The sequence below is a fragment of the Coenobita brevimanus genome, chromosome 23 (assembly GCF_032717465.1).
Source record: "Coenobita brevimanus isolate Jiangsu-jjx chromosome 23, ASM3271746v2, whole genome shotgun sequence".
NCBI classification, from domain to species: domain Eukaryota; kingdom Metazoa; phylum Arthropoda; class Malacostraca; order Decapoda; family Coenobitidae; genus Coenobita; species Coenobita brevimanus.
Window position 1 is genome coordinate 51,088,354 of NC_136976.1, and position 25,208 is coordinate 51,113,561.

The 25,208-nt window shown below is 41.7% G+C and overlaps 1 protein-coding gene across 1 annotated transcript in view; it reads left to right on the forward strand.

The window, feature by feature from the left end:
* IntS10 (integrator complex subunit 10) overlaps nt 1–24,758 on the forward strand; it is a 157,208-nt gene extending 132,450 nt beyond the window's left edge. Inside the window, exons 12-14 of the mRNA XM_080267138.1 lie at nt 143–394; nt 13,547–13,737; nt 24,203–24,758. Coding sequence (XP_080123264.1) covers nt 143–394; nt 13,547–13,737; nt 24,203–24,365 — 606 coding nt within the window. The 3' untranslated portion in view covers nt 24,366–24,758. The remainder of the gene's footprint in view (nt 1–142; nt 395–13,546; nt 13,738–24,202) is intronic.
* Nucleotides 24,759–25,208: the final 450 nt, after the last annotated feature.

The window sequence follows — 25,208 nt, forward strand, 5'->3', positions numbered from 1 at the left end:
AGTTTCTAAGTCATCTCAGTACACCTTGATTAAAAGTATATATTTTTTTAGATGATTTATCTACTTGTTAATAACCAGAGTTACAAATAAGGAGGGGCCATTGCACTGTATTGCTGCATTTATTTCTGTTCGTGTTAATCAGGGTGCGGCGGAAGCGGTGTTGGAAGTAGTGGGTCAGATTGGTGGATGGGGTGGTGGTAGTGGGCCACCTGGTGGTGAGGTGTGTGTGCCAGCCCGCCCACCACCCCGTCGCCACCTCCACCTCCTGGCCATCACACGCCCGCACATCCTCCGCTTCACCACCACACTCCTTATACACGCCCTCAGACGCCGCATCCTTGTTGACAGCCATTCAGATGACTTTTGTATTGGTCACCTTATTACACTACTGCAGGTAAGGAGCCTTATGGTCTTTATGACATCTCATAACCATTTTATGCCTGGGAATGTCTTTCATATTATTCATACTTTTTCCAGGCAATTTTTTTTTGGTTTGGAATAGACTTTTCAGTTTGGGAGGGGTTAGATGCAGCCTTCATTTCTGTTCATTCTAGTGACATACAGTACCTCTCATTTTAAAGCATTCTTGTTACCTTCAGGCAGTTGTATTCAGATTGAGATTTTTTTTTTCTTGATGGAATAAATACAGGTCTGTCAGATTATATGACTGTGGTATGCAAGATCAAGCTGAGAGGAGTGAGGTGGACCAAGAGAGAGAAGAGCAGTTAGGGAGAAAGACTGAAACTCGAGAAGCTGAGGATCAAAGAAATGGCGGATGATTACAGGACCAAAGTAGGGAAGGAGTTAGAATCAGTGAATTGGAATGAAATGGAGGTGGCATGCCTGAGGAATGCATATAGGGATTGCTTAGTTAGGAATGCTTAAGTGGTGTGTGGTGTGGCAAGAGTAACAACAAAGAAGAAAGTTATGGCATGGTGGGATGAAGAGGTTAAGAGAGCAATGATGGAAAAGAGGAAGAAGTGATTAGAGTGGTTACAGGACAGGGGTTCAATTTAAATGAGAACTGAATATATTGAGGGCAAGAAGTATGTAAAGAGACTAGTGAAGAGGAAAAAGAAGGAGGTAAATGATGATTTAGGAAGAAAAATGAATGCAAACTACTCTGAAAGTAGAAAGTTATTCTGGAAAGAGGTGCAGAAATGTAGAAGTGACAACGGAAAGAAATGTGAAGGTGTGAAGGATGTCGGTGGTAGATTATTAACCCATGGGGATGAAGTAAGGACCAGATGGAAAGAATATTTTGAAAGCCTGATGAATGGGAGTAGAAAGAGCAGAGCTGCTGAACATGACTGGTTTTTGGGGTGTGCAGAGAAGGAATGTAGTGCCAGGAAACATGACACTCATACAGGTGAAGAGTGCTATGTATCAGCTGAAAAATGGGAAAGCAGCTGGGGTTGATGAGGTGTATGCAGATTTGATTAAGTGTAGTAGAGAGAGGGGAATGAAGTGCTTGTTGGAGATATGTAAGAAAGCATGAATGAGTGAAACTGTACGAGCAGAATGGAAAAAGGCCGTGATTGTACCCCTGTACAAAAATAAAGGTGAGCGAAGTGAGAGCAAGAATTATTGTGGCGTAAGTTTATTGAGTGTGGTAGGGAAGGTATATGGAAGAATTATTATAGAGAAAGCAAGAGAGGTATCAGAAGTCCTAGTGGGTGATGAACAGGGTGACTTTAGGAGTGGCAGAGGATGTGTGGATCAAATATTTGCAGTAAGACAGATAGTGGAGAAGGCTTGTGAGAAGGATTGTAAGGTGTTTATGGCATTTGTGGATCTGGAAAAAGCATATGATAAAGTAGACAGAGAAGGATTGTGGAAGGTTTTATGCATTTATGGTGTACATGTTAAGCTGCTAGGTGCTGTCAAGAGTTTTTATGGTGGTAGTGAAGCATGTGTAAGGGTAAATGGGCATCTAAGTGAATGGTTCACAATCGGTGTGGGTGTGCGACAAGGTTGTGTAATGTCCCCATGGTTGTTCAATATATATACAGTAATCCCTCTAATATCCGAACGCCCAATATCCGAACATCCCCACTAACCGGACATAATCCTCCTGGGATCCAATATTCCCAAAATGGGCCAAAAACTGCAAAAAATTCGAAAAAAATCTGACTTTTTTCCCTCCCATAATTTGAAATTCCCGCCTGGCGCCAAACAGCTGTTACACCATGGTCCCTTCACCCCTTCCTTCCTCCCCCTCCCCCCTCTCCTGTCAGGTTGCCATTTGGTATTTTTCATTACCAAGTGTGGGCCAATTTGGTAATGAAAAATTCGTTTGGTAATGCATTAGAATAATGCATTACCAAATGGATTTTTCACATGTATGAGGATACACAGGATGGAGATGGTGGATTGTTTGCTCTCTCTGATTAATCTGCTACCCTACATAGTGTGAAAATAATCAACATGGTGTTAGTTATAAGGAGAGTGATTACATGTATTTCCACTTGTATATATAATTAGTGAAGAATATATGCTAGCTTTACGAATTTGGTAATGAAAAGTTATATTTGACAATGAAAGTTGAGGAGATTGGTAATGTGGCTGTTGCGATCTGGCAACTCTGTAACCCCACCAACATCAACAGTCACAGCTTAACTCCGATGGAGAGCAGATACTCATAACAGTGCAAGCCACAGGTGCTTGTTTTTTGTGAATAAACAGTGAATAAACTGCAATACCTTGCCACTAGAACACACAGGAATTTACAGTGTTGTGCAGTGTTAAGAAATTAGAATTTAGAGTGCAGAGGATTAACTGTGGACTGCAAACTGGCGGTTCAAACCAGTCCAAGACCAAGGGACTTGTAAGTACCCAGAATGTTTAATATTGTATAAACTCACCTCTAAAACCTCATTTTATGGTTCTTTTGCATTTATTTCAGTCTTTTATGTCCCTTATTGGTGTGATTTGGGTCTTAAATAGGTGCTATGCATGTCCAGAGGGAGTTGTATAGGTGTTTTTCAGAGTTAGGGTCCGTAAGTACTAGTCCATAAGCTGGGGCCCAATATCCGGACAGGACCACTATCCGGACCTGCCTATGGCTCTATTGATCCGGATATTGGAGGGGTTACTGTATATGGATGGGATGGTGAGAAAAGTAAAAACACGAGTAATGGAGAGGGGGATGGCACTGGTAATGAATGGTGATGGATGGAATATCTCAAATTTGTTATATGCAGATGATGCAGTACTACTTGCAAATACCAGAGAAGAAATTAATAGACTCATGCAGTGTTTTGCTGATGTCTGTGAGTTTTGTGCCTTGAGAGTAAGTGTAGAAAAGAACAGTGATGGTTGACGAGAGAGAAGGTGACTCTCAGTATGATGTTACAGTGAATGGAAAGAGACTGGAATTGGTGAGAGAGTTCAGATATCTGGGTACAGTGATAGAAAAGAGTGGAAAATGTGCAAAAGAGTGGAAAGTAGAGTGATGCAAGGAAGGAAAGTAGCAGGTGCAATGAAGGCCTTGATGAGAAACAGAGGCTTGAGTGTTGCAGCTGCACAAGGCTTACATGAAGGAGTGTTAGTGCCAACTTTAACATATGGATGTGAAACTATGGTGTGACATGAAAATGAAAGTCAAGAGTGAGAGCAGTGGAGATGGGACTGCTGAGGAATGTATGTGAAGTACAGAGAGTGGATAGGATATGAGATAATGTGATTTGCGAAAGATGCGGAGTGAGGAAGCCTGTCCAGAATTGAAGAGAGTGTACTGAGATGGTATGGTCATGTGGAGAGAATGGATGACCATAGAGTGGTGAAAAAGGTATCTATCTATCTATCTATATACCTAGGCTGCTTCCCCCAAGGAAAGGGAGGTAGCCGAGACAGGACGACTCACTCTCCATTTACTCATCCATTCAAACACATTCATTTGCATCTTAGCCCCAAAGGGGAAAAAGGTATATCTGAGCAAATTTGAGGGAGGGAGGAGGCGAGGTTGGCCAAGGAGAAGTTGGAGGGATATGGTGGATGAGTGTGTGAGGAAGAGAGATTTGGAAGTCAGTGAGAGTAGGGGACTGACAAGATATCAAGCTAGCTGGATGAATAATGTGAGGAGAAGCACATTTGCAGGGATTTGGCACCCTCTTTAAACATGACAGCATCCAGATTGACTCTGTCGGATATGTTTATGTGAAGCTACAGAACGTGGTGAATATTTTTGGTGTATAAAATAGAGCCAGGATTCCATTGGCTTGAATGGTGAGTGAATGGAATCGTGGCCCATTGGATTGGGCAAAGTATGTCTGTCTGGATGTTCCTATTCCTCACCCTGCCCTAGGGTGGGAAAGGAGGTCTGGATGATGATGATGATGAAATACAGTCTTCTCTAAGCTGCTCAGTTTGAGATGTCTCCCCTAAACGGAATAAATTCCTAGAAATAGCAAGAACAAAATTAAAAATATATATATACTGTATATATATGTGTGTATATAATGTATCTATCTATCTATATATATATATATATATATATATGCCAGCATATCGAAGTGGTCAACCCCTTTCATCACTAGGGTGCTGTCCAAAGCTAAATAAAATGTTGTAGCAGCAAGAATTAACTACAAAAATGTCACTGATGGTAGATGCAGGTGCCTATCTTCCACTAGCTCAATTTAGGGCAGTCCTTAGGTGGCACTGCACTGAGTGACAAGCCAAATGGTTTCCTGTTGTTGTTGTACTACCTCCATTTGTCTGATTTAGCTGACCCATCATCCACAGGCAAGCAACCACCTCTGCAGGGCACCTATGCAGTAAATCATTGTTCCTATGTGGTTGACTGCCATGCCACAATGAGGTGGGGGTATTAGTATGGAGGTTTGGTTTCTGGGTGGATCCCATGTTTGTGTTTCTCCACCCAGTTAACGGGGGCACCAAAGTGGGCTCCACATCATCCCTGTTAGTTGGCAGTATGGTTACCACTTATTGTTATAATTAGATTCCTGAGTTACAGGAAACTTGTAAACATGTACTATGCTGAGTGATAATGTATAACCAAAGATGTGTGCTCCCTTTGTGTCAGATTAATGATAAAGTTGGTCCGTGGAGGTCTTGTGTCCTCGCCAGTAGATGTTGATCAACCCCAGTTTGTCTGGCCAAGCATACAACAACTGAAGCCAAGCAGCTGCCTCTGCAAGGTTATCCCTTGCAGCAAACTGATGTTGCATTGTGGCTGACTGTGTCTCATTACAGCAAGCTGTGAGGAATGCCGTGGAAGTTTGGTTCTTGGGTAGATGCCGGATTTGTGTCTATCCACCTAGTCAACAGGAGTACCACAGCAAGCTCCATTTCACGCCAGTCTGGTTTATGGTTACCACCCAGTGTTGAAAATGGTTTTTTGGGTTATGGGAAACAGTTAGGCTTGTCACTCAGTGTAGAACCACCTGAAGTGGAAAGAAGAGTGATAAAAAGTAACAGGCAGGAAAATGAGAAGTAGGAATGGAGGAGTGTAGGCACATGGATAGAATGAGAACAGGGAAGGAAGAAACAGACAGTACAACATGAAGTGAAAAGCCTTGGATCGAGATGGACCAACAATTTACAACTAAGGACTGGACCAAAAAAACTCTGAGGATAGCAGTGTGGAATGTGGGAGGTGCAAATGATGAGGTGAAAGAAATGGAGATTATGCAGGTGCTTAAGGATGGAAAAGTAGATACAGTACTGTGAGGTGACCTTTGTTTTGTGAAGGTTCTTTTCACACAGAACATGTTTTATCAGTCTGTCTATTGCCAGTTGCCTCAATTCCATAAGGGGTGGCCACAAACAAATCATCTCCATGTCGCCCTGTCCCCTGCTGTTTCATTGCCCTGCTCCCAGCTCACACACTCCCTCTTTCATATACCGGTAGTTATTATATCGAGGGTGTACTGTATATACATATACTGTTTTTGGCTTCCATATCATACATTTACCTGTGCACTTGGCCTATAGTTTACTCCAGACAGTTATATGAAAAAATATTTATCCATGCACACAAATATGCACATAAACATATATGCAAACACACCGAGTCACCGACTAATCTTCTTGGAGGCAATGGTAACACGCTGTCTTTGTTGTTCTTGTTTTGTGGTGGGACGAATTGCCAAATTGACACTTTTAATTGGAAAATATTATAATGTTTATCACCATAGACATTCATACAAACCTGATTATCTGAAGTCCGGTAAAAATATTGTGCTTAATTTAACTGTTAATAAAAAATCGGGATTCAGAGCGAAGATGTGCTAAAATTAACAAGTATTTCCCCATTGGATCACAACATGCCTTGACAGACTTCAGTGTTGCATAAATATTAATTTAAAGTGCAAATAGATGTACACTCAACCCTTGGCTATCACTCCCAATTGGTCCCGCTATGGCTGCGCTATAGCCGAAACTGTGATAGCCGAATTGAAGAACTTATGGTAATAATTCTAATTGGTGCCATGACCTCAATATTTACCCCTAAGATACCTTTTTTGTACCACATATTAATATATAATAGTCTAAAAATGAGCATGTTTTATGATGTGATCACGATTCATATAAATAACCCTCACAGTTGATTCATTGATGTTATGTTTCTTCCCCACCCTTCGCTTGGTCTCACCATTCTCTATAAGTTTCACATTTCCAGTTTATCTGCATAACTTAGGTTCTTCCTCTTCTTTATTTCCCTACCAGGTGCCGCAGCATCATGTTGGGTGATGGTAGGGGGACGGGGAGGGGTTATGTTGGCCATGGTCATATCATAAAAAAAGTTATTGTTCTCGCTATCACTGTTCACGGTCTGAGGGCACGCACTTGAATGGTTTGGCGGGCAGGAGACTCGGTCGGGCGGCCAATCAGCTCTCGGCTGGCACTGACATCACCTGACCAATCACGGAGTGAAGCTTTTGTTGGCTGGGCGGAGCACTGGAGCCTGGCCATTTTGAAATTTTCGAATATTTGCGATGCACGATAGCAGGCATTTAGTGCATGATAAAGGTATTTGGGTAGTTTTTTATATAGGCGTGATAGCGATATACGCTATAGCGGAACCCATGATAGCCAAGGGTTGAGTGTACAGTATTTGCATTTTAAATCAATTTTTATCCATCCATCCATCCATCATCTAATCCAGTGTTGTCCCATGAGGAGCATAGGAGCCCAAGGCTAGGCAAGTTGGTCCTGACATTTAAGATAAGAGTGACCAGCGTCACTCATTTGAGAGGCATTACATGTGCAGTAAACCCCAACCATCCCTTGGTTATAAACCTGCACTGGCTCAGTCCGACTTGAGTGCCTTAATTACCCACTAAACCAGCAGGTGCCATAATTTGGTTGTGTGGTTACCACCCAGCGTAGTTAATGGTTACCTGGTGTATAAGATATCATTTGGCTTGTCATTCAGTGTAGTCACTGGTAGACAGAAGGAAGAGAAAAGAATGAAAGAAAGAAAGACTAAGAAGAGAAAGGATGGAAAGAAGGAAGGAAGAGAGGAAATACAAACTAGAAGTATGTCAAGGTGAGTTGTTGAGCTAAAGACGAAACACTTTCACTAACTCTAGTTAGTGTTCGTTCTAAATCTTGATGTATTATTAATACAGTATACTGTGCATGCGTCTTTATCAAGGCCTGGGGGGTTAGGTTTATAATTGAAAAGTTGAGAGAAAGGATGGGACTGGAGTGTATTGATGTTGTGATGAGGAGTAGATTGAAAAGGTTTGGGCAGGTAGAGAGAACGGAGGATGACAGTTGGGTGCGAAAAGTGAAACGTGTGAATGTTGGGGATAGGGTTGTGAGAGACGGACCAAAAAAGACCTGGGATGAGGTCATAGAATGTGACTGCAGGGATAAGAGACTGAATAGGGAGGCTGCCAGAGATCAAGCAGTGTGAAAAGCTATAATTAGGTGGCCAACTCCTGCAAGTATGTTGTAGCTTTTATAAACAAATGAATGATATACATATTGCACAGCCGTGAGGACATCACATACCTCTGTCTCACTTCAACACTGATCTTTTACTCTCAGTTAGCCCACATACCCCCTGCTGCCATCATAAACTCTTAACGGCATTCAGGAGCTTACCAGCAACACTGTACATGTGGAAAATCTATAATCCTAGTCAGTTTACCTTGTCATATGCATTTTGTAGATCTGTAAATGGCCTAATTAGTTGATAGCCCATTTCACATGCCATGTCTACTGTTTGTCTCATTGCAAATATTTTGTACACACATAATAATACTGTACAGTAATCACTCCAATATCCGGATCAATAGAGCCATCGGTAGGTTCGGATATTGGTTTTGTCCGGATATTGGGCCCCAGCTTATGGACTTGTACTTACGGACCCTAACACAGAGAAACACCTATACAACTCCCTCCGGACATGCATAGCACCTATTTAACACCCAAATCACACCAATAAGGCACATAAATGACTGAAATAAATGCAATAGACACATAAAATGTGGGTTTAGAAGTATGTTCATACATTAATAAACATTCTGGTACTTATGGACTCTAACCGAACCTAACCGAACTCTGAAAAACACATTCCTACTGCACATGCATGAGGTAAGTTTAGTATGGAAAGAAGTACAGTATGACACTTTCTGGTAAGTATAGTATGGGAAAAAATACAATATGAAACATTCTGGTAAATATAGTATGGAAAATAGTACAACATGAAACATTTTGGCTACTTACAGCAAGTCCCTGGCCACCTCGATGAATAACTGCCTCCTCTCAGACTCTGACAGTAAGAACGATTTCCTGAAGCACTTGCACTACACTCTTCCTGAAGTCTTGCACTGAACTTAGTCACTAACACACAGAAGTCCGTTCTTTTCACAGTGTTCACTTTAGTCCAAATAATGTTCCATTAAATTTAAGTGTTGCACATTAACTTTTCCCAAGTTTTTTTAAGTTTCCAAAGCCAAAACAAAGAAGGTTAGTTACGTTAAATTTCTTTTCTACTTAGTCTTTTCTCCCAACTTGAAAACCTTAACACAACACACCGTTTTTTTCACTGCACAACACTCAAAATTCCCGTGTGGTCTAGTGGAGAAGTTCTTGCTGTTTATTCACTGTCAGAGCCCGAGAGTATCACTGGCAGGCGTCCAAGGGGTGCATCGGTGGGTAGTGGTGATGGCGTACCGACTCACAGAAGACTCTGAAGACAGCCGCCACCGCCCGTCGCGCGGTGACTCCACTGTAGCTGAGGGGCTGGGCTGTGGCTCGGAGCATGAGGGCCTGTCTTGGGGAGGCACCGGAGTGGAACCAGGGCTTGGCACAGCGGGGTCACGGGCCTGAAAAAACTGTCAATCGTTGACTGACGCAAGGACCGACGATTCTGGCGATTGATGATGCGCTGCCGGAAAGCACGCACTTCCTCCACGAGTCCCAAGGGCCCCATCTCCCTGTCGCAGTCCGGGTGTTCCAGGTAGTCTAGGACGAACTCTAGATGTTCCCGGAGTGCGCTCAGCTTGGGGATGGCTGGAGTAGTGTCCTGCTGGGCTGAGTCTGCATCATCATCGCCTTCGTCGTCGGAATCTTCAAGTTCGGGACTGACACCAGCAACCGAAGACGCGATCTCGATATCAGACAATGTCTGATACCCAGGATCGCCCTCGTCGTCGTCCAACCACTCACGAACATCGTCCACATCAACATCATCGCCGTGCGTACGTAGCCGTGCATGGAAGTCATCCACGTCAAACCCTAGGAAATCGTACTCCACATCTGTTCCGAGAAGCAGACAAGACCAACCATTTTGAAGAGTTTTCACAGGGACTTCCTTCCATGCACTAGCCCAGTTGTACAGCGCAGACTTGATGTTGTAGCGGCGAAGGTTTTCTAAAGTCCGCTTGCCTCGAGTGTCACGTCCTTCCCTGCGCTCGTCCTCGTCCTCGAGAACCACCATCACCTCGTCCAGGAACTTCCGACGGTACAGGCGCTTTGTTGCCACGATCACTCCTTGGTCCATTGGTTGAATGAGAGCAGTCGTATTAGGTGGCAGAAACATGCACCTAATACGGCCATTCTCAGCAACCAAGTCCTTGTCGCACGGGTGGGCAGGTGCATTGTCGAGGAGAAGGAGAGCCTTTACCTGGTCGCGAGGAATTCCCAGTGTCTTCGTCTGGTACTGGATGACCTCCTGGCCGAAGTGATGGTGAAACCAGTCTTTGAAAATCACAGCTGTGAACCATGCTTTCAAAGAATGGTACCATACGACAGGAAGGACATCCATCACCCCACGAAGGCACCGAGGCTGCTTTGCACGGCCAACAATAACGGGCTTAAGCCGGTGCATGCCGTTAGCATTGGCACAACACAAAGCAGATATCCGTTCCTTAGAAAGCTTGCGGCCAGGTACACGCTTCTCCGTCTCATCGGCGAGAGTGTTCGTTGGCACCCGAGCGATAGAATAGGCCAGTTTCGTCAGCGTTATAGACTTGACCGAGAGTGAGGCCCTCCCTGTCGATCAAGCCTTTCACCTTGTGCCGAAACTCGTCCACTCCATCCTCGTTAGCGTCCAATGCTTCGCCATGTGCTTTACGGTTAGTAAGGCCATGTCGCAACTTGAACGCGAAGAGCCAACCCTCGGATGCCTTGAAGTCTAGGGCGTCATGAAGCCTTGCAAACTTCTCAGCAGCAGCCTTCAGCTCCGTTCCACGTACCATCACACCAGCTGCACGTTGCTGTCGATACCAAATCAACGTGGAGCGGTCGATCTCTGCATACTTGGGAGTAAACATAACCTTCCTCTCCACGTTGCGTTTGCTTCTCGACGAGAAGTCAGCCGTGTACTGCATGAGCTTGTCTCGGGAACGCTTGATATCAAACAAAGTCGACCGGGCCAGGTTGAACTCGCGGAGAATGCGAGAGGAAGACCAACCCGCATCAACCTTCTCCAATATCTCCCGTTTCTTCTCCAGAGTCAACACCACTCTCTTCCTTTTCTCAGGAGGCGGGGCCATCATCACACACACTAAGAGTAGGGCAGAGAGCAGCAGGAGGCCTTGCAGCAAGTACGGCACCACCACAAAAGCGAGCACGTGGGCAGCCATGACGAAGAGCGTAGGTCTTGTCGCAGTGAGAGACAGGCGGGAAGTGGGGAGGATGCAGCGGCGCTCTATCGGACGTCGGAGGAATGACGAACCAAAACAATGCTCTCACGCGGCGCGCGCGGCAAGTTCAAATTACGGACGGCAAAAAATCCATTTTTTTTCCAATTTTTTTGGATTTTCGGACCATTTTGGGAATGTTTGATCCCAGGACGATAAGGTTCGGTTAGTGGGGATGTTCGGTTATTGGGCGTCCGGATATTAGAGGGATTACTGTATTTAATGAATACAGTTGCCCCTCATTTATCCAGTTGTGCAGTATCCGGACGTGTTCATTATCTGGATGCTGGACCTTGGTTCTGTTAAATCATTATCTGAATTTACTTGTTATTATCCAGACCTAAAAATCCCTGAGAACTTCAGCCGGCCAGCCGACACGTTCAAACATTCAGTATCGTGTCTGCTGGGCTGGAGCCGTGAGCAGGAAATAGTCCATGACCCACAACCAGAACTAAAATGTCCATCCACCTCTGTACTGAATGGTCAAAGTTGCGCACTCGTCCTGTCACCCTCAGTGAACCTTCAGCACCCGAATAATACGACCGTAACCCGCAAGTGGTGTCAAAACATTCGTACACATCCCCACCAAATGTCCAATGTTGTGGGGCCACCGGGCTAAGTCTTTCCCAATTGCCACCACCATTGAACACAGACCACAAACCATGAGTACATATTCTGTGGCAGCAGTTGTTCACCTCTCTACAGAACATCCAGTTTTGCCTGGTCACTGGGCTAAGTCTTTCCCAACTGCCACCACCATTGAACACAGACCGCAAGCCACGATTATATGTTCAGTGACAGCAGCTGTCTGCCTCTCTACCGAACGTTCAAAGTCGCCTGGTCACCGTGAGTTGTGTTTCTGCACGGCTACTCGGCATCTAACAGACCGCAAAGCATGATTAATTGTACGGTAAAAGTGCCCGTCCGCCTCGTGACAGAAGGATGAAAATCCTGCCCACAGTCTCGCTTCTCCCGTTCTCCTGCCCCTCCTCCATACCCTCCCGGCTCCCCCCCCCTCACTCCCTAAGTCCCTACCCTCCTCTTTGGTGATAATACTGATTCGTGAGTTTTTAAATTTTTTTGTGATTTATGTGACCACTGTTGGTCATATCAAAATTCTGTAAAGTACACGCGATAGCTCATGAAATTCTGCATCTAGATATATGCTTAACTCGTGGAAGGTGCTGGCAGAATTTTATACTAGGATGGTGGGATGTTATATGAAGGTAAGTTTTACTCCTGAACACTTTATTCTTACTGCGTTTTTGTACTTTTACCTATCAGTTTTATGTGTTTTTATTAGCTTATATTATAGTAAATAGTATAAACACCAGTGAAGATGATAGTATACCCTTTATACCAATATAACCAATTTCCGATGGCATATGTGGCCGTGGAATTTTTTTTGAGCCGTGGGAGCAGTCACTCATCACAGAGATCTGATCTTCAAACCGTCTTTATTTTTTTGTGGATTTTGTTGTTTATGCATTGTTTTCTTGATGTTTAGCATTAATATGGATAACCCTATGTGTGTTTTGATGTCTTGATATGGCAGAATGATCGGAAAACCGTGCCAGAATTTGGAGGGGTACTGTACACCCTATAAAAAAAGAATCGGGACCCTTACTGCACGATAAAATATGCCACACCACACGAAGGAATCTGAAGCCCCAACTGAGTTCTGGTGCGTATCAGTGGTCATTGCGAGACGCATCAGCTCGTGGGGTCCCGATTCTTTTTTTATAAGGTGTACATACAGTAATGTATAGGTAGGGTGTTTTTTGGTTTTCATTGTTTTTTTTTTGCATGGTTTTCTTGGTGTTTAGCATTACTTTGGATATTCCTATGTGTGTTTTGATGTCTAAATATTGCAGATTGACCTGAAAACAGTGCTAAAATTAGGAGGAGTACTCTACGTACAGAAGTGTATAGGTGTGGTGTTTTTGGTTTTCATTTTTTTTTCATGTTTTTTTTTGTGTTGAAAATTGTTTTGGATAATCCCATGTATGTTTTGATGTCAAAATATGGCAAAATGACTGGAAAACACTGCCAAAATAAGGAATGTACAGGTAGAGTATTTTTTGGTTTTCATTGGTTTTTCTGCATGGTTTTCGTGGTATTTAGCTTTACTTAGGATATTTCTGTGTGTGTTTTGATGTCTAAATATGCCTGAATGACCAGAAAAATTTGCCAAATTAAGCATAGATACTGTACAAATAGGTTAGGTATAGGTTGGAGGTTGGGTATAGGTAGGGTCTGGGTATAGTAGGGGCATAGTGTTCATTATCCGGATGTTGCCACTACCTGGACATGCCTTTGGCTCTATTATGTCCGGACAAATGAGGGATTACCACATATAAATACATAAATGAAAAAGGAACATATAATCAGGTCTTTCTCTTTAGCTTTTCTATCATATGTTGCAGTATGAATGGCCAAAGTACATGAGGACACTGGAAGAAGTGATTGGTGTGGTGAGGAAGCAGGGAGGCCTCTCCTACCCACTCTTCTGCTCTTATGTCACCACCCCAGATATCTTGGAGGAGTTTATGTACCTGGCTACCAAGGAAGGCGGGGGACTACACCTTGACATTATACCCATCAACCACACTAACAAGTAAGAGAATCATAAAATTGCAGCTAAGTTTAGCATAGTCTTGTTTTATGTTAGAGATGTGTTGAGGGAGGGGGAGGAAAAAAAAAAAAGGAAGGAAAATGGCCAAATCAGTTTAAGCTGTTGGAAGTGCTGAACTTTTTACAGGCCATCTTTTGCATATTTGCTGCGAATTTCACAACAACAACAACAAAAAAAACTTCAATAAGGCTACCTATGTGGACTTACTTTACTGGTGGACTAAAATATATGAGTAGTATAGGCTTAGGGGCTTGATATTTTTGGACACCTGTACCTTGATGGTGACCACTTTTCATACCTCTCATGTGCCTGTCATTCTACATGGTCCCCTGTGGCCATCTTCATGGCTGTGCCCAGAACCATACCTCAGGTTAACTCTGACACTGAGTTTCTGGATCAGTCTATTGCTGCTGGTACAGTACTACAGAGGATTATACATTGAGCCCGCTATACCCTGTACCCCACCAGCCTCCCTTTCCTTGGGCTTCTTCACCTGCTCCCAATATTCTTTGACCCAACCCAATGGTGACCCTCCTTCTTTGAGCAGTTAAGTTATATTTGTTGGGTACCTCCATCCCAGATATCTTTGCCCAGTTGTGGCTGCAGCTGCAGGATTGTCTATTCACCGTAATGCTGTCTTCCCATGCAGTTTAATAGTTGTTTGTGAAGGCACACTTCTCCATCACAGGTATCTGTGACTTTGGGTTACCTCACCTCATAATCATTCACTGTATCGCACTGAAGCCTCTTCACCCTGTCATGGCTGGCAGAGGATCATCTACTCAGTCTTAGGGTTTCAGACCATTCCTGGTCAGCCAATCTGGTGATTTCAGTTGCCTGTCCACACCAGGGTAAAATGACAGTCTCACAGTCTCACCTTGAAACATCAGAACAACAACAAGAGTTAATCTGTCACTGAGACATGTGCCTTTTTTTTTTTTTGTTCTCTCTCTCTCTCTTTTTTTTTTTTTTTTTTTTTTTACAGTAGTCAGCAACAGTACTTACCAAATGTAGTAAATACATCAGTGTTTAGACACTTGATAAGATTTTTAGGGATACCTGTCATAAAAAATTCATGCAGTTAATCCAGTGGTCAGTAAAATCCAGTCTGGTAATGGAGGAATCATTCTGACTGCAGTTCCAACTTTTTTGTAACAGAAAGAATTCTCTTTGTCTTCCAAAGCTTAACTTGAATAAAGAGTGTAGAGTTCTCAGGTTAGGTTACTTAGTCTTTACATTTAATTCGTTGACAGCGATAGGGTGGTTGTGAAGCTTCTGATGGTGTGGCTGTTTAGCAGATATAGTGAACCATACAAAAATACCTTCAGATTTACAGCAGTGTCTTTTAACCCCTTGAGGCCAGGCTTATTTTGGCATGGGCACCCTCTCCCTACAGGCCTATTTCCCAAAATAGCCTTTTTTCAAACTTTTATATCAGGGAAAGTATAGCAGTTAGGGGAACAAATTAAAGACCATATTACTCACCATCTCTTCTTCTATCAAATGAAAGCATCCCAGGTTTGCAGGTGATCGTGTCGATGAGTATGGACATGAAGAAGTTGAGTAACTTTTTGCACTTGAAGCAGGAGTCTCCATAAATCTGCACAAGGCCCTGACTTGTGATATTGCCTACTTTATTACTTATGTTGTATAGCATTTATTCTGCTGTATTGTACTTGAAGACCATGTTACTCACCAACTCTTCTTCCTGCAATTGAAAGCATCCCCAGGTCTGCAGGTGGTTGCGTTGATGAGTATGGACATGAAGAAGATGATGAGTAACTATTGGCACTTGGAGTGGGAGTCTCCATGCGTGTGCACACAGCCCCGACTTGTGATAACACTTACTTTACTACTTATTTTCTATAGCACTTATTCTATTTGTACATGGTATCACATTTACAGTTTATTTCACATATTTTGCATAATAATTTCATGGTCAAGAAAAATACACATGTTCAACCCAAAACATTTTCTGCAGGTGCAACGTAGGTTTTCTTTCATTACTCCTAGGGTGACTCAAGATATTTACAAATTCAACTTAATTTTTTAACTTTCATTATCACTTATAAAATACAGACAAACAAACACATCACTTACATGTCAAGTATCCTTGGGCAGAGGCTTTGCAGGAGTGGATTTGGCGGGAACAGAATCGTACGAGGCGGATTCTTATATCGTTCTGCACCTGGTTAAGTCAAAGAGAAGACTGATCAGCACATGATTGGGGTGGCGGGACTCACTCCCAACCCTTTGGTGACAAGATCAAATGGCGGCCAATTCAAACTGTGCCAGGATTGCATCTGCGTTTCCTGCTGACTCCCGGTATTCAGCATCCACCCCCTTCAGTGTCAGACCCGACCGACGCCTGGCATGGAAGGGTTAAATAGCATGACAAAACCCATGAAATATTATTGTTCAACTCACCCTACTGTAGTTTTGGAGTTATTGTGGTCAGAAGTTTCCTGGTTTGCAGGAATCTGGCAACTGTCCGAGTGGGGCTGAGTACAGTTAGAACCTGAGGAATGTTCAGTTAGCCCAGTATGCCATAACCTGTGGATGACACACAGCATTTGATAATTTATTCGGCCCTCTTTTTATTCACTAAGCCATTCATGGCCATGCATTCAATGTTAGCATCAAGAAATTGTTTTCTAAACAGGTTACAACTTTCTTCTTGTACTTATGCCTTAGAAAATGGGTCTAGAGGTGTATAAGATGGGTTCATATTGCTGCTGTTCCTTTGTTTCTAGGCTCAGCCTTGGGGGTGGGGATGCTATATCTGCGTGAAACTTCGTGGAACAAGGTTAGAATTCTTGCTTAAAAGAGATATGTCACAGCCTTCTGGTGGCAGTTTTTAAGAGGGATGTTACAGTCCATGGGTTAATGCAAGTGTCATTAGACCACCAGATGTGTATTAGAACAAAAAGAATCCCTAAAAAAATGGACAGATTCTGTCTTGAAATAGAATCTCTTTTACACACACACACACACACACACACACACACACACACACACACACACACACACACACACACACACACACACCTTACCCTTAAGAAAAATAACAGGATGTAATATCACCAGGAAGCACAAGTACTCCTAGTTAGGAACTGCATGAAATGCAGGGGACATATAATTCTTTGCTGTAATATTGTAGCCATTATCATCATCGTCATTTTAGGTCATTATCGTCATCGTCAGGCAGTGACAGGGACAGTGGCAGTACCTTGCTCCCTCCATGACTGAACTGTCTCCAGGACACACACACACACACACACACACACACACACACACACACACACACACACACACACATGAGAAAAGCAAGACAAGACCTCTAAAGGTGACTTTCCAGAGTGTAAACACTGTGGAGGAGATACTAAAAAATGCAAAGAATCTTATGGAAAAAGAGGAGTTCAAAAATGTATGGATAAAAAGATGCCTAACACAAGAGGAACTGGAATTACTGAAAGAGAAGAGGGAGGAAGCAAAAACAAAAAATGAGGGAAGATCAGAAGAGGAGAAGAACACATTTTTTTTACAAAGTAATAGGATTGCAGGTACGAAAGTGGTACACAAACAGGAGGGAATGAAAAGGAGGAAGGTAGTAGAACCATGTCATGACAAGTATATAAACAAGATGATAAAGTTGATGTACTCAAATGTGGATGGAATGGTATCTAAATTACCAGAGATGAATGATTATGTCAGAGAAAATGAACCACAAATAATATGCCTAACTGAAACAAAATTAACACCAAGGATATCAAATGACATACTAAACTTAGAGGAATACAATATATGGAGAAGAGACAGAAATTTAAAAAAAGGAGGAGGAATTATAATATTAACTAAGAAAAATCTAAAAGTCAATGAAATAAAACTAGATATACCATCACAAGTAGAACTGATTGCAGTAGAGATCAACACATCTGAAGGGAAAGTAATTGCAGCCAATTTGTACATGCCACCCAGATCAAACACATGGGAAATAGACAAATATGAGGACATGACAGAGAGTACAATTCAGAGTTTAAGAGCATTACTACATAAAATGGAAGAGAAATCGGAAGGAATTATACTAACTGGAGATTTTAATACAAATATAAATTGGAATACTCTAGATATAATTAGCCAAGAAAGCTGTTGAGACCAAAAGCTCCTAGATCTCATGCAAGAGTTTTTCCTAACGCAACATGTGAGGGAAACCACCAGAAAAAGAGGACTTGATGTACCTTCAATGCTAGATCTAATATTTACAAGGCAAGAAAATGATATTGACAGTTTAATATATCATCCTCCACTCGGCAAAAGCGATCATGCAGTACTAAATTACGACTTCAGGATAGCATATGACATACTTAACAGCAATGAAAGTTACAAAAAGAGCCTAAACTATAAAAAGGGAAATTATCAAGACCTAAAGAAGTATTTCTTAGAAGTTGATTGGGAAAATGAGCTTAGAGGACAAGATTTAAATGCTGTATATAAAAAATTCTGTGAATTTTATGAAATAGGAGTCCAGAAGTACATCCCACAGCACAAAGAAGCAGGTAAGATAATACAGAAATGGTTCAGTACAGAATGTAAAAAATCAAAAGAAAGAAGAGATTTGTTGTGGAATAGATACAGGAGACACAATAGTGAAAGGGCGTATAATAATTACAAACAGGCAAGAAACTATTATACAAGAATAAGGAGGGAAGCCCAGAAACAGTTTGAGGAGGATATCATAAATAAAAGTAGTGATCAACCAAAGCTGTTTTACAGCTAACATCAGAAGCAAAACCAAGGTAAAAGATATAATAACAATCCATTAAGGATGAGGGAATCACTCATACACAAGAGAAAGATATTTGTGAAGCACTAAATAAGAATTTCCAATTAGTTTTTACAGAAGAAAAAAATTTTGAGAGGGACTATGTGGAACATGCATGTCCACACATACTACCAGATATACAAATAGCAGAAAAAGTAATACAGGATGAGTTAAGTAAATTAGACAGAGGAAAAGCAAGTGGTCCTGATGAAATTTCATGTTGAGTACTACGAGAATGTGCAAAGGAGTTAAGTAAACCATTATTTTTAATTTTCAAGAAATCCTTGAGTCAAGGTAAACTACCTGATATTTGGAAAAAAGCAAATATTGTCCCCTTATTCAAGAAAGGAAATAGACAAAATCCACTCAACCACCGACCAGTATCACTGACCAGTGTTGGAAGCAAGGTATTAGAAAAACTTATAAGAAAAGCTTGGGTAAATCATCTAGAAGAACACAGTATGATATCAGAAAGACAGTTTGGTTTCAGAAAAGGAAAATCATGTGTTACTAATCTGTTGAGCTCCTATGACAGAGTAACAAACACAATACAGAAAAGAGAAGGATGGGTGGACAGTATCTATTTAGATTTCAAGAAAGCATTTGACACAGTACCACACCAAAGACTTTTATGGAAACTGTACCATCAAGGAGGAATTCGAGGCAAACTGTTTTGTTGGATGCAAGACTTTCTCATAAAAAGAGAAATGAGGACAGTACTAAGAGGAAACTACTCATCATGGAAAGAAGTGACTAGTGGAGTACCACAGGGTTCAGTGCTGGCACCAATCATGTTGTTAATGTATATAAATGATATAAACAGTAACACTGGAAATGAGAGCTATCTGAATATGTTTGCAGATGATGCAAAAATACAAAGGAGAATTACTAACACAGACTCTTGTAAAGAGCTACAAGAAGAATTAAATAAACTTCATGAATGGAGTAGTACATGGCAAATGGAATTCAATGTGGACAAGTGTCATGTAATCAAGTTTGGTAAAAGTGGAAAAAGACCTGATTGGGATTAAAAGTTAGGAAATAAAACCCTATACACATCAGAAAGAGAGAAAGACCTAGGTGTGATTATCAATAACAGACTATCTCCGGCTGACCACATCAGCGAGAAGGTACGAAACATGTATACACTGCTTGCAAATATGAGAATAGCATTCACATACATAAATGAAGACATGCTAAGAAGGATAATAACATCATTCATTAGACCAACCCTGGAATATGCATCAGTAGTCTGGAGTCCTCATCTCTAAAAGCATATAGGCAAGATTGAAAAAGTTCAAAGGGCCGCTACAAGATGGATACCAAGCTTAAGGGACCAAAGCTACGAAGAAAGACTAAATAAACTGAATCTACCAACACTACAGGAGAGAAGGAAAAGAGGTGACATGATAATGCTATATAAGTGCATATCAGGAAAGGAGAATATAGACATAAATGATTACTTAACATATGGAGAAGCATCAGCAAGAGGACACTGCAAAAAACTGCATAAGAAGAGAGGTGATAAGGACATAAGGAAATTCAGTTTCCCAAACAGAGCAATTGATCAATGGAATGCACTATCGAATGAAATAGTGTGTGCCAAAACAATTCACAAATTTAAGGATATGTACGATAAATATGGTTTAAGACTCGGGACAGTACGAGCTTGACTCAATCCTTTAAAGATACAATTAGGTAGGTAAGAACACACACACACAAAACTGGCGAGAGGGATTTTGTAGGCTTCTCCGAAGATCTATCTATCTATCTATTGCCAGACGCCTCAATCCCTTTTGGGGTGGCCACAAACAAATCGCCTCCAAGTCGCCCTGTCCCCCGCCATTTCACTGCCCTGCTCCCAACTCACACCCCCCTCTCTCATATACCTCTCCACCCCATCCCTCCATCTCATCCTCGGCCTCCCCCTCCCTCTTCCCCCCTCCACCTCACTCACATACACTCTCTTCGTCAGTCTTTCACCCTCCATCCTCTCCACATGGCCAAACCACCTCAGTGTGTTCCTCATAATGCTTCCTATCACATCCACATCCACACCACAACGCTTCTTTATATCCTCATTTGTCAGCCTGTCTCTCCACGTGACTCCACAGGCTCCTCTTAAATAACTCATTTCCACTGCTCTCACTCTTGTGTCCTTCCAACAATGTCCAAGCTTCACTTCCATTTCCCACATCATCTTCTCCGAAGATGATGTGGGAAATGGAAGTACTAAGCTGAACCAAACGAGAGTAGAAGGAGTAGAGAAAACAGCAGAGAGGAATGTCCAGGGGTTAAAAAAAAAGGTATGGGCAGTAATTAGAAAGTTGCAGGAAGGGACCATAGAGCAGGAAAACGAGATCAAAATTCTACGGAATAAACTGGAAAAAGTTTGTACACGCAGTGATGAACAAGAAAGAGAAGTCACAGAATTAAAAGTGAGTAACGAATCTGCCTCTAATGAAACAAAACAGCTCAAGAGGGAGAATAAGAGGTTGGAAGAAGAATGGGACAGGATGAAAAGCAAAATAGATGAGTATGAATCCAAATCAAGGATGCAAGATGAGCACATTAACCCCTAAACCGCGGGGTTGTTTTTGCTTGACTTGCGAGTCTCGCCGGCATATTCGCGCTCCGACAGACTCTCTAAAAATATTTGCCAAAAATCAGTTATTAGTCCTAGAATATTAAAATTACATATGCACATGGCACATACCTTCAGCTTTCTCTTTGGATGTTTGTTGAGCCTTCGTCGAGTTCCGTAGGACTTGTGGAGACCTCTGAAGTTGGGTAACGAAGTCTCCACTTTACACTTCCCGACAACCCGTAATATGATTACCACAGCCTGATATTATCACTAGAAACACTATTCTATGATTCTCAAATAGTTTGGAATCCATACGTGGCTCAGTGGGTTAGAGCGCTCCGCTCTGACCGAAGGGTCAGAGGATCGAATCCACCCAAGGGTCATTGGTAGACATCAGGAAGGGCATCCGGTCATAAAATGCTACACGCTCCAAACCAAAGTCCCCTACCCAGGGGCAACGCCTTAGCCCTTATCCAAAAAAGGGGTGCCTGGCGTAAAACTCACACTCCAAAAAAAAAAACACTGTGAAAGCAATGAAAATTACGAGCGCGTATGACCTTCCCACTTGCACTCGTTTGCTGCTGGTGTTCTGTCATTTATTATTCATAAAAACACTCACACTTTATATTTCTGTTACTATATAACACTTATATACAGTATACAGTATCTGCAGTCTTTATCCATAAGTTTCCTTCAGTAATAGTAGTTTATTGTCACTGTAGGCATTCAATTTCTCTTTCAGTAAAATACGTAGCATTCACTTTCTCGTCCTGTATACTAGCATTGAGAGTGAATCTGTCACTTTCACTTCCACTTTCATAACTCATAGTATTCATACATGCTAGAGTGAAACTTTCACTTTCATTACTCCTAGTACTGTATATATACTCATATTCTTATATTACTACTCATTTACATTTCTATTTACATACTCTACTTTATTTACATTTCTATTTTATTTACACTGTGTTATGCACTGTCACTTACAGTAACTTATAAAACTATTTTCCACTGTTCACTTATATTTACATTCATTGCTTTCACTTGCTGTTTACACATCATTTACATTTCCACTTGCACTGTTTTACTGACCAGAAAGATCGTAGTCACTGTCATTCATTTTCATTGACAAATTAGCCAGTTGACATTCCACAGCAGTCACCTAGCCCTTTACCCTTTTCCACACGAGGTTTAGTAGGGGGTAGAGGTCACAGAGCCCTTTGCATGGGTCTAAAAAGCAGCGGAATTGGACAGGTGCGAATCTGACGTGGTTTGACCTTGAAAGACGACAGTAAACTGAATACAGTGTGGTGTCCTAGCCGCCTAGGGGGAGTGCAATGCTGCCAATGTCAGCGTGGTGACAGCTGCTAATACATACGCTATGAAATGATTGGCAGGAAATCTAGACAATACATAATAAATTAGGTAGGTCCAGGTGAATGTAAATATCACTTAGGCTTCTCCCTTCCTTTCTTATATATATTTTGAATACGAGAATAGATTATACGGTATATTTCAAGGGGAAATAAACAGCGAAAATTAGCGAACGAGTGCACGTTAGGTGTTGTCAGGTGATGATTAGCCAATTCCAGGTGTATGGCACTATCACTTACCTTATTTCTTTTTTGTATATATTATTTGGTATAAGAATAGGGCATAGGGTTTATGTCAATGGATGAAATCAGTGGAAAATTCCAGGGAAGATTTACTTAGCGTAGCACGGCCGGGCAGGCGAGAGGAGAGGGTAATTGAGGGGAGGTAGGGAGGGGGTCAAGAATGGGGAGAAATGGCTAAATTGTCTGCAATGGATGGGAGTACAGATGAGATTAGGAGTGCTGACTAGTGTTGGACATTGGCAGCACTGATAGATGATACAAGCCACCACTTGAAAGCCCGGGCAAATTCAAAATAACACAGAATCAAAAAAGTGATGCCCCGCGGTATGATCCGTTGCTCCCAAGCGTCACGAAAGTGACGCCCCACGGTTAAGGGGTTAAGGAAATCAAGGAGCAACATAAGGGGTGGAAGAAAATTCAGGAGGAAGAAAATGTAAATCTGAAAGAGATTATAGAACAACAAAGTAAGGAAAAGGTGGAGAAGGAAGTCGTTAGGGTACTGAGAACTAGAGAATCTTTAGTCAGGGATGTAGGAGATAAAAAATGTGTAATAATTTCAGGAGTAAATGTAAAACATATGATAGTAAGATCAGAAAGAGAAAGAGAAGTACTGAGTAAGGTTAAAGAAATAATATCTGTAGTTATGGAGGGAAACATCGAAGCTCAAGAAGAGATTGAAGAAGCATTCAGGGTAGGAAAGTACGAGGAAGGAGGGGCGAGGCCATTGAAGGTAAAGTTCAAGTCCCAGACAACAGTAAATGAAATCATCAGTAGAATGTAAAAATTATCAAATAAAGAAGGGTTCAAAAATGTTTGGATAAGGAGAGATGCAAATGAGGAAGAAAGAGCTAAAATAAAGGAGTTAGTAAAGGAAGCAAAGGCAAAAAGTGAACAGAGAACGGAGGAAGAGAAGACAGTGTTTTATTGGAGAGTTATGGATCAGAAATTGAGGAAGTGTTACCGACGGAGAGAAGGAGAGAAGAGGGTATAAAAAACATCAAAAATAATTTGATGGTGGCATATACTAATGTTGATGGTTTAGTATCGGCAAGGTTAGAAATCAGCCATTTCCTGAGGGTGCATGAACCTAATGTTATATGCTTTGTAGAGACCAAGTTAAGAGAAGATATTTATGTTCATATGGAAGGTGGTAAATACAAACTGTGGAGAAGAGACAGAAAAGAAAAAATGGGAGGAGGAGTGGTGACAGCAGTGAAGAACAACATAAATATGTACAGGAAACCATTTGGCTTGTCACTTAGTGTAGAGTCACCCACAGGCAGAAGGAAGAGGAAAGAATGAAGGAAAGAAAGACAGAAGAGGGAGTGTAATGTCACCCATAGGCAGAAGGACAAGGAAAGAATGAAGGAAAGAAAGAGAGAAGAGATAATGATGACTAGAATTAAATTTTCTCATTTGCAGACAGCAGCGGACGATATCAACAAGGGGTGTGGATCGTGACCTGAAGCATGACTTCAAAGTTGGGATGAAGAAGCTGATGATGAGGAGTTCTGAGCCCATAGAGAACACCATCATTACATTCTTGACACGTGAAGGCTCTCTGATACACCAGAACCTAATGTGATTAGTAATAAATGAAAGTCAGAGACAAGAACAATATGTATCAAGGATTGGATGTATTTTGTTCTTGGCTGAGTGTGTGGAAAAAGCTTAAAATTATTTTTGAAACAGCAGTTGCATGCACTTACATCTTATATCCAAGAAAATATATTAATGAATCATTATTGCAGAATTATAGCATTTTGAGAACTTTGATGATGAATACCAATGTGTACTAAACAGCGAGAGTTCAGAAGGAAGGATAACTATCCCCTCCAATAAAAAATGTAAACAGCCAACCACCTGAACTTAATAATGTGGTAAACAGAATTACAACTTAGAAATTTATGTGAAATATGACCTGCATTTATGTGAGAAATAAATTATCTATTGCAGTATAGATTGCAGAAAAGTTACATTCAGTAGTGGTCCCTCATTTTGCGTGGGTCTTTTTTGCATGAAACATGTTTTGCATGGTAGTATAAGCCCCTACTTCAGTTCAGTGCGCATGGATCTACTCACGATTTGCTGGCCTCTGTTGGCATGCAAATCATGTTTTTTTCTGTGCTGAAGAGTATTTTTTTTTAGCTCTGAAGTGACTACAGTAGACATTAATGTGTGAAGAGTGTGTGTCAGCTGATGATTTGTGGCCCACCACTCCACCAAAACAAAACATAATTATTCTAGATATGGTATGTGAATTTCATTGGTGAACAGCAATTAATGCCGGTATATATATATATATACAGTAACCCCTCCAATATCCGGATCAATAGAGCCATAGGCAGGTCCGGATAGTGGTCCTGTCCGGATATTGGGCCCCAGCTTATGGACTAGTACTTACGGACCCTAACTCTGAAAAACACCT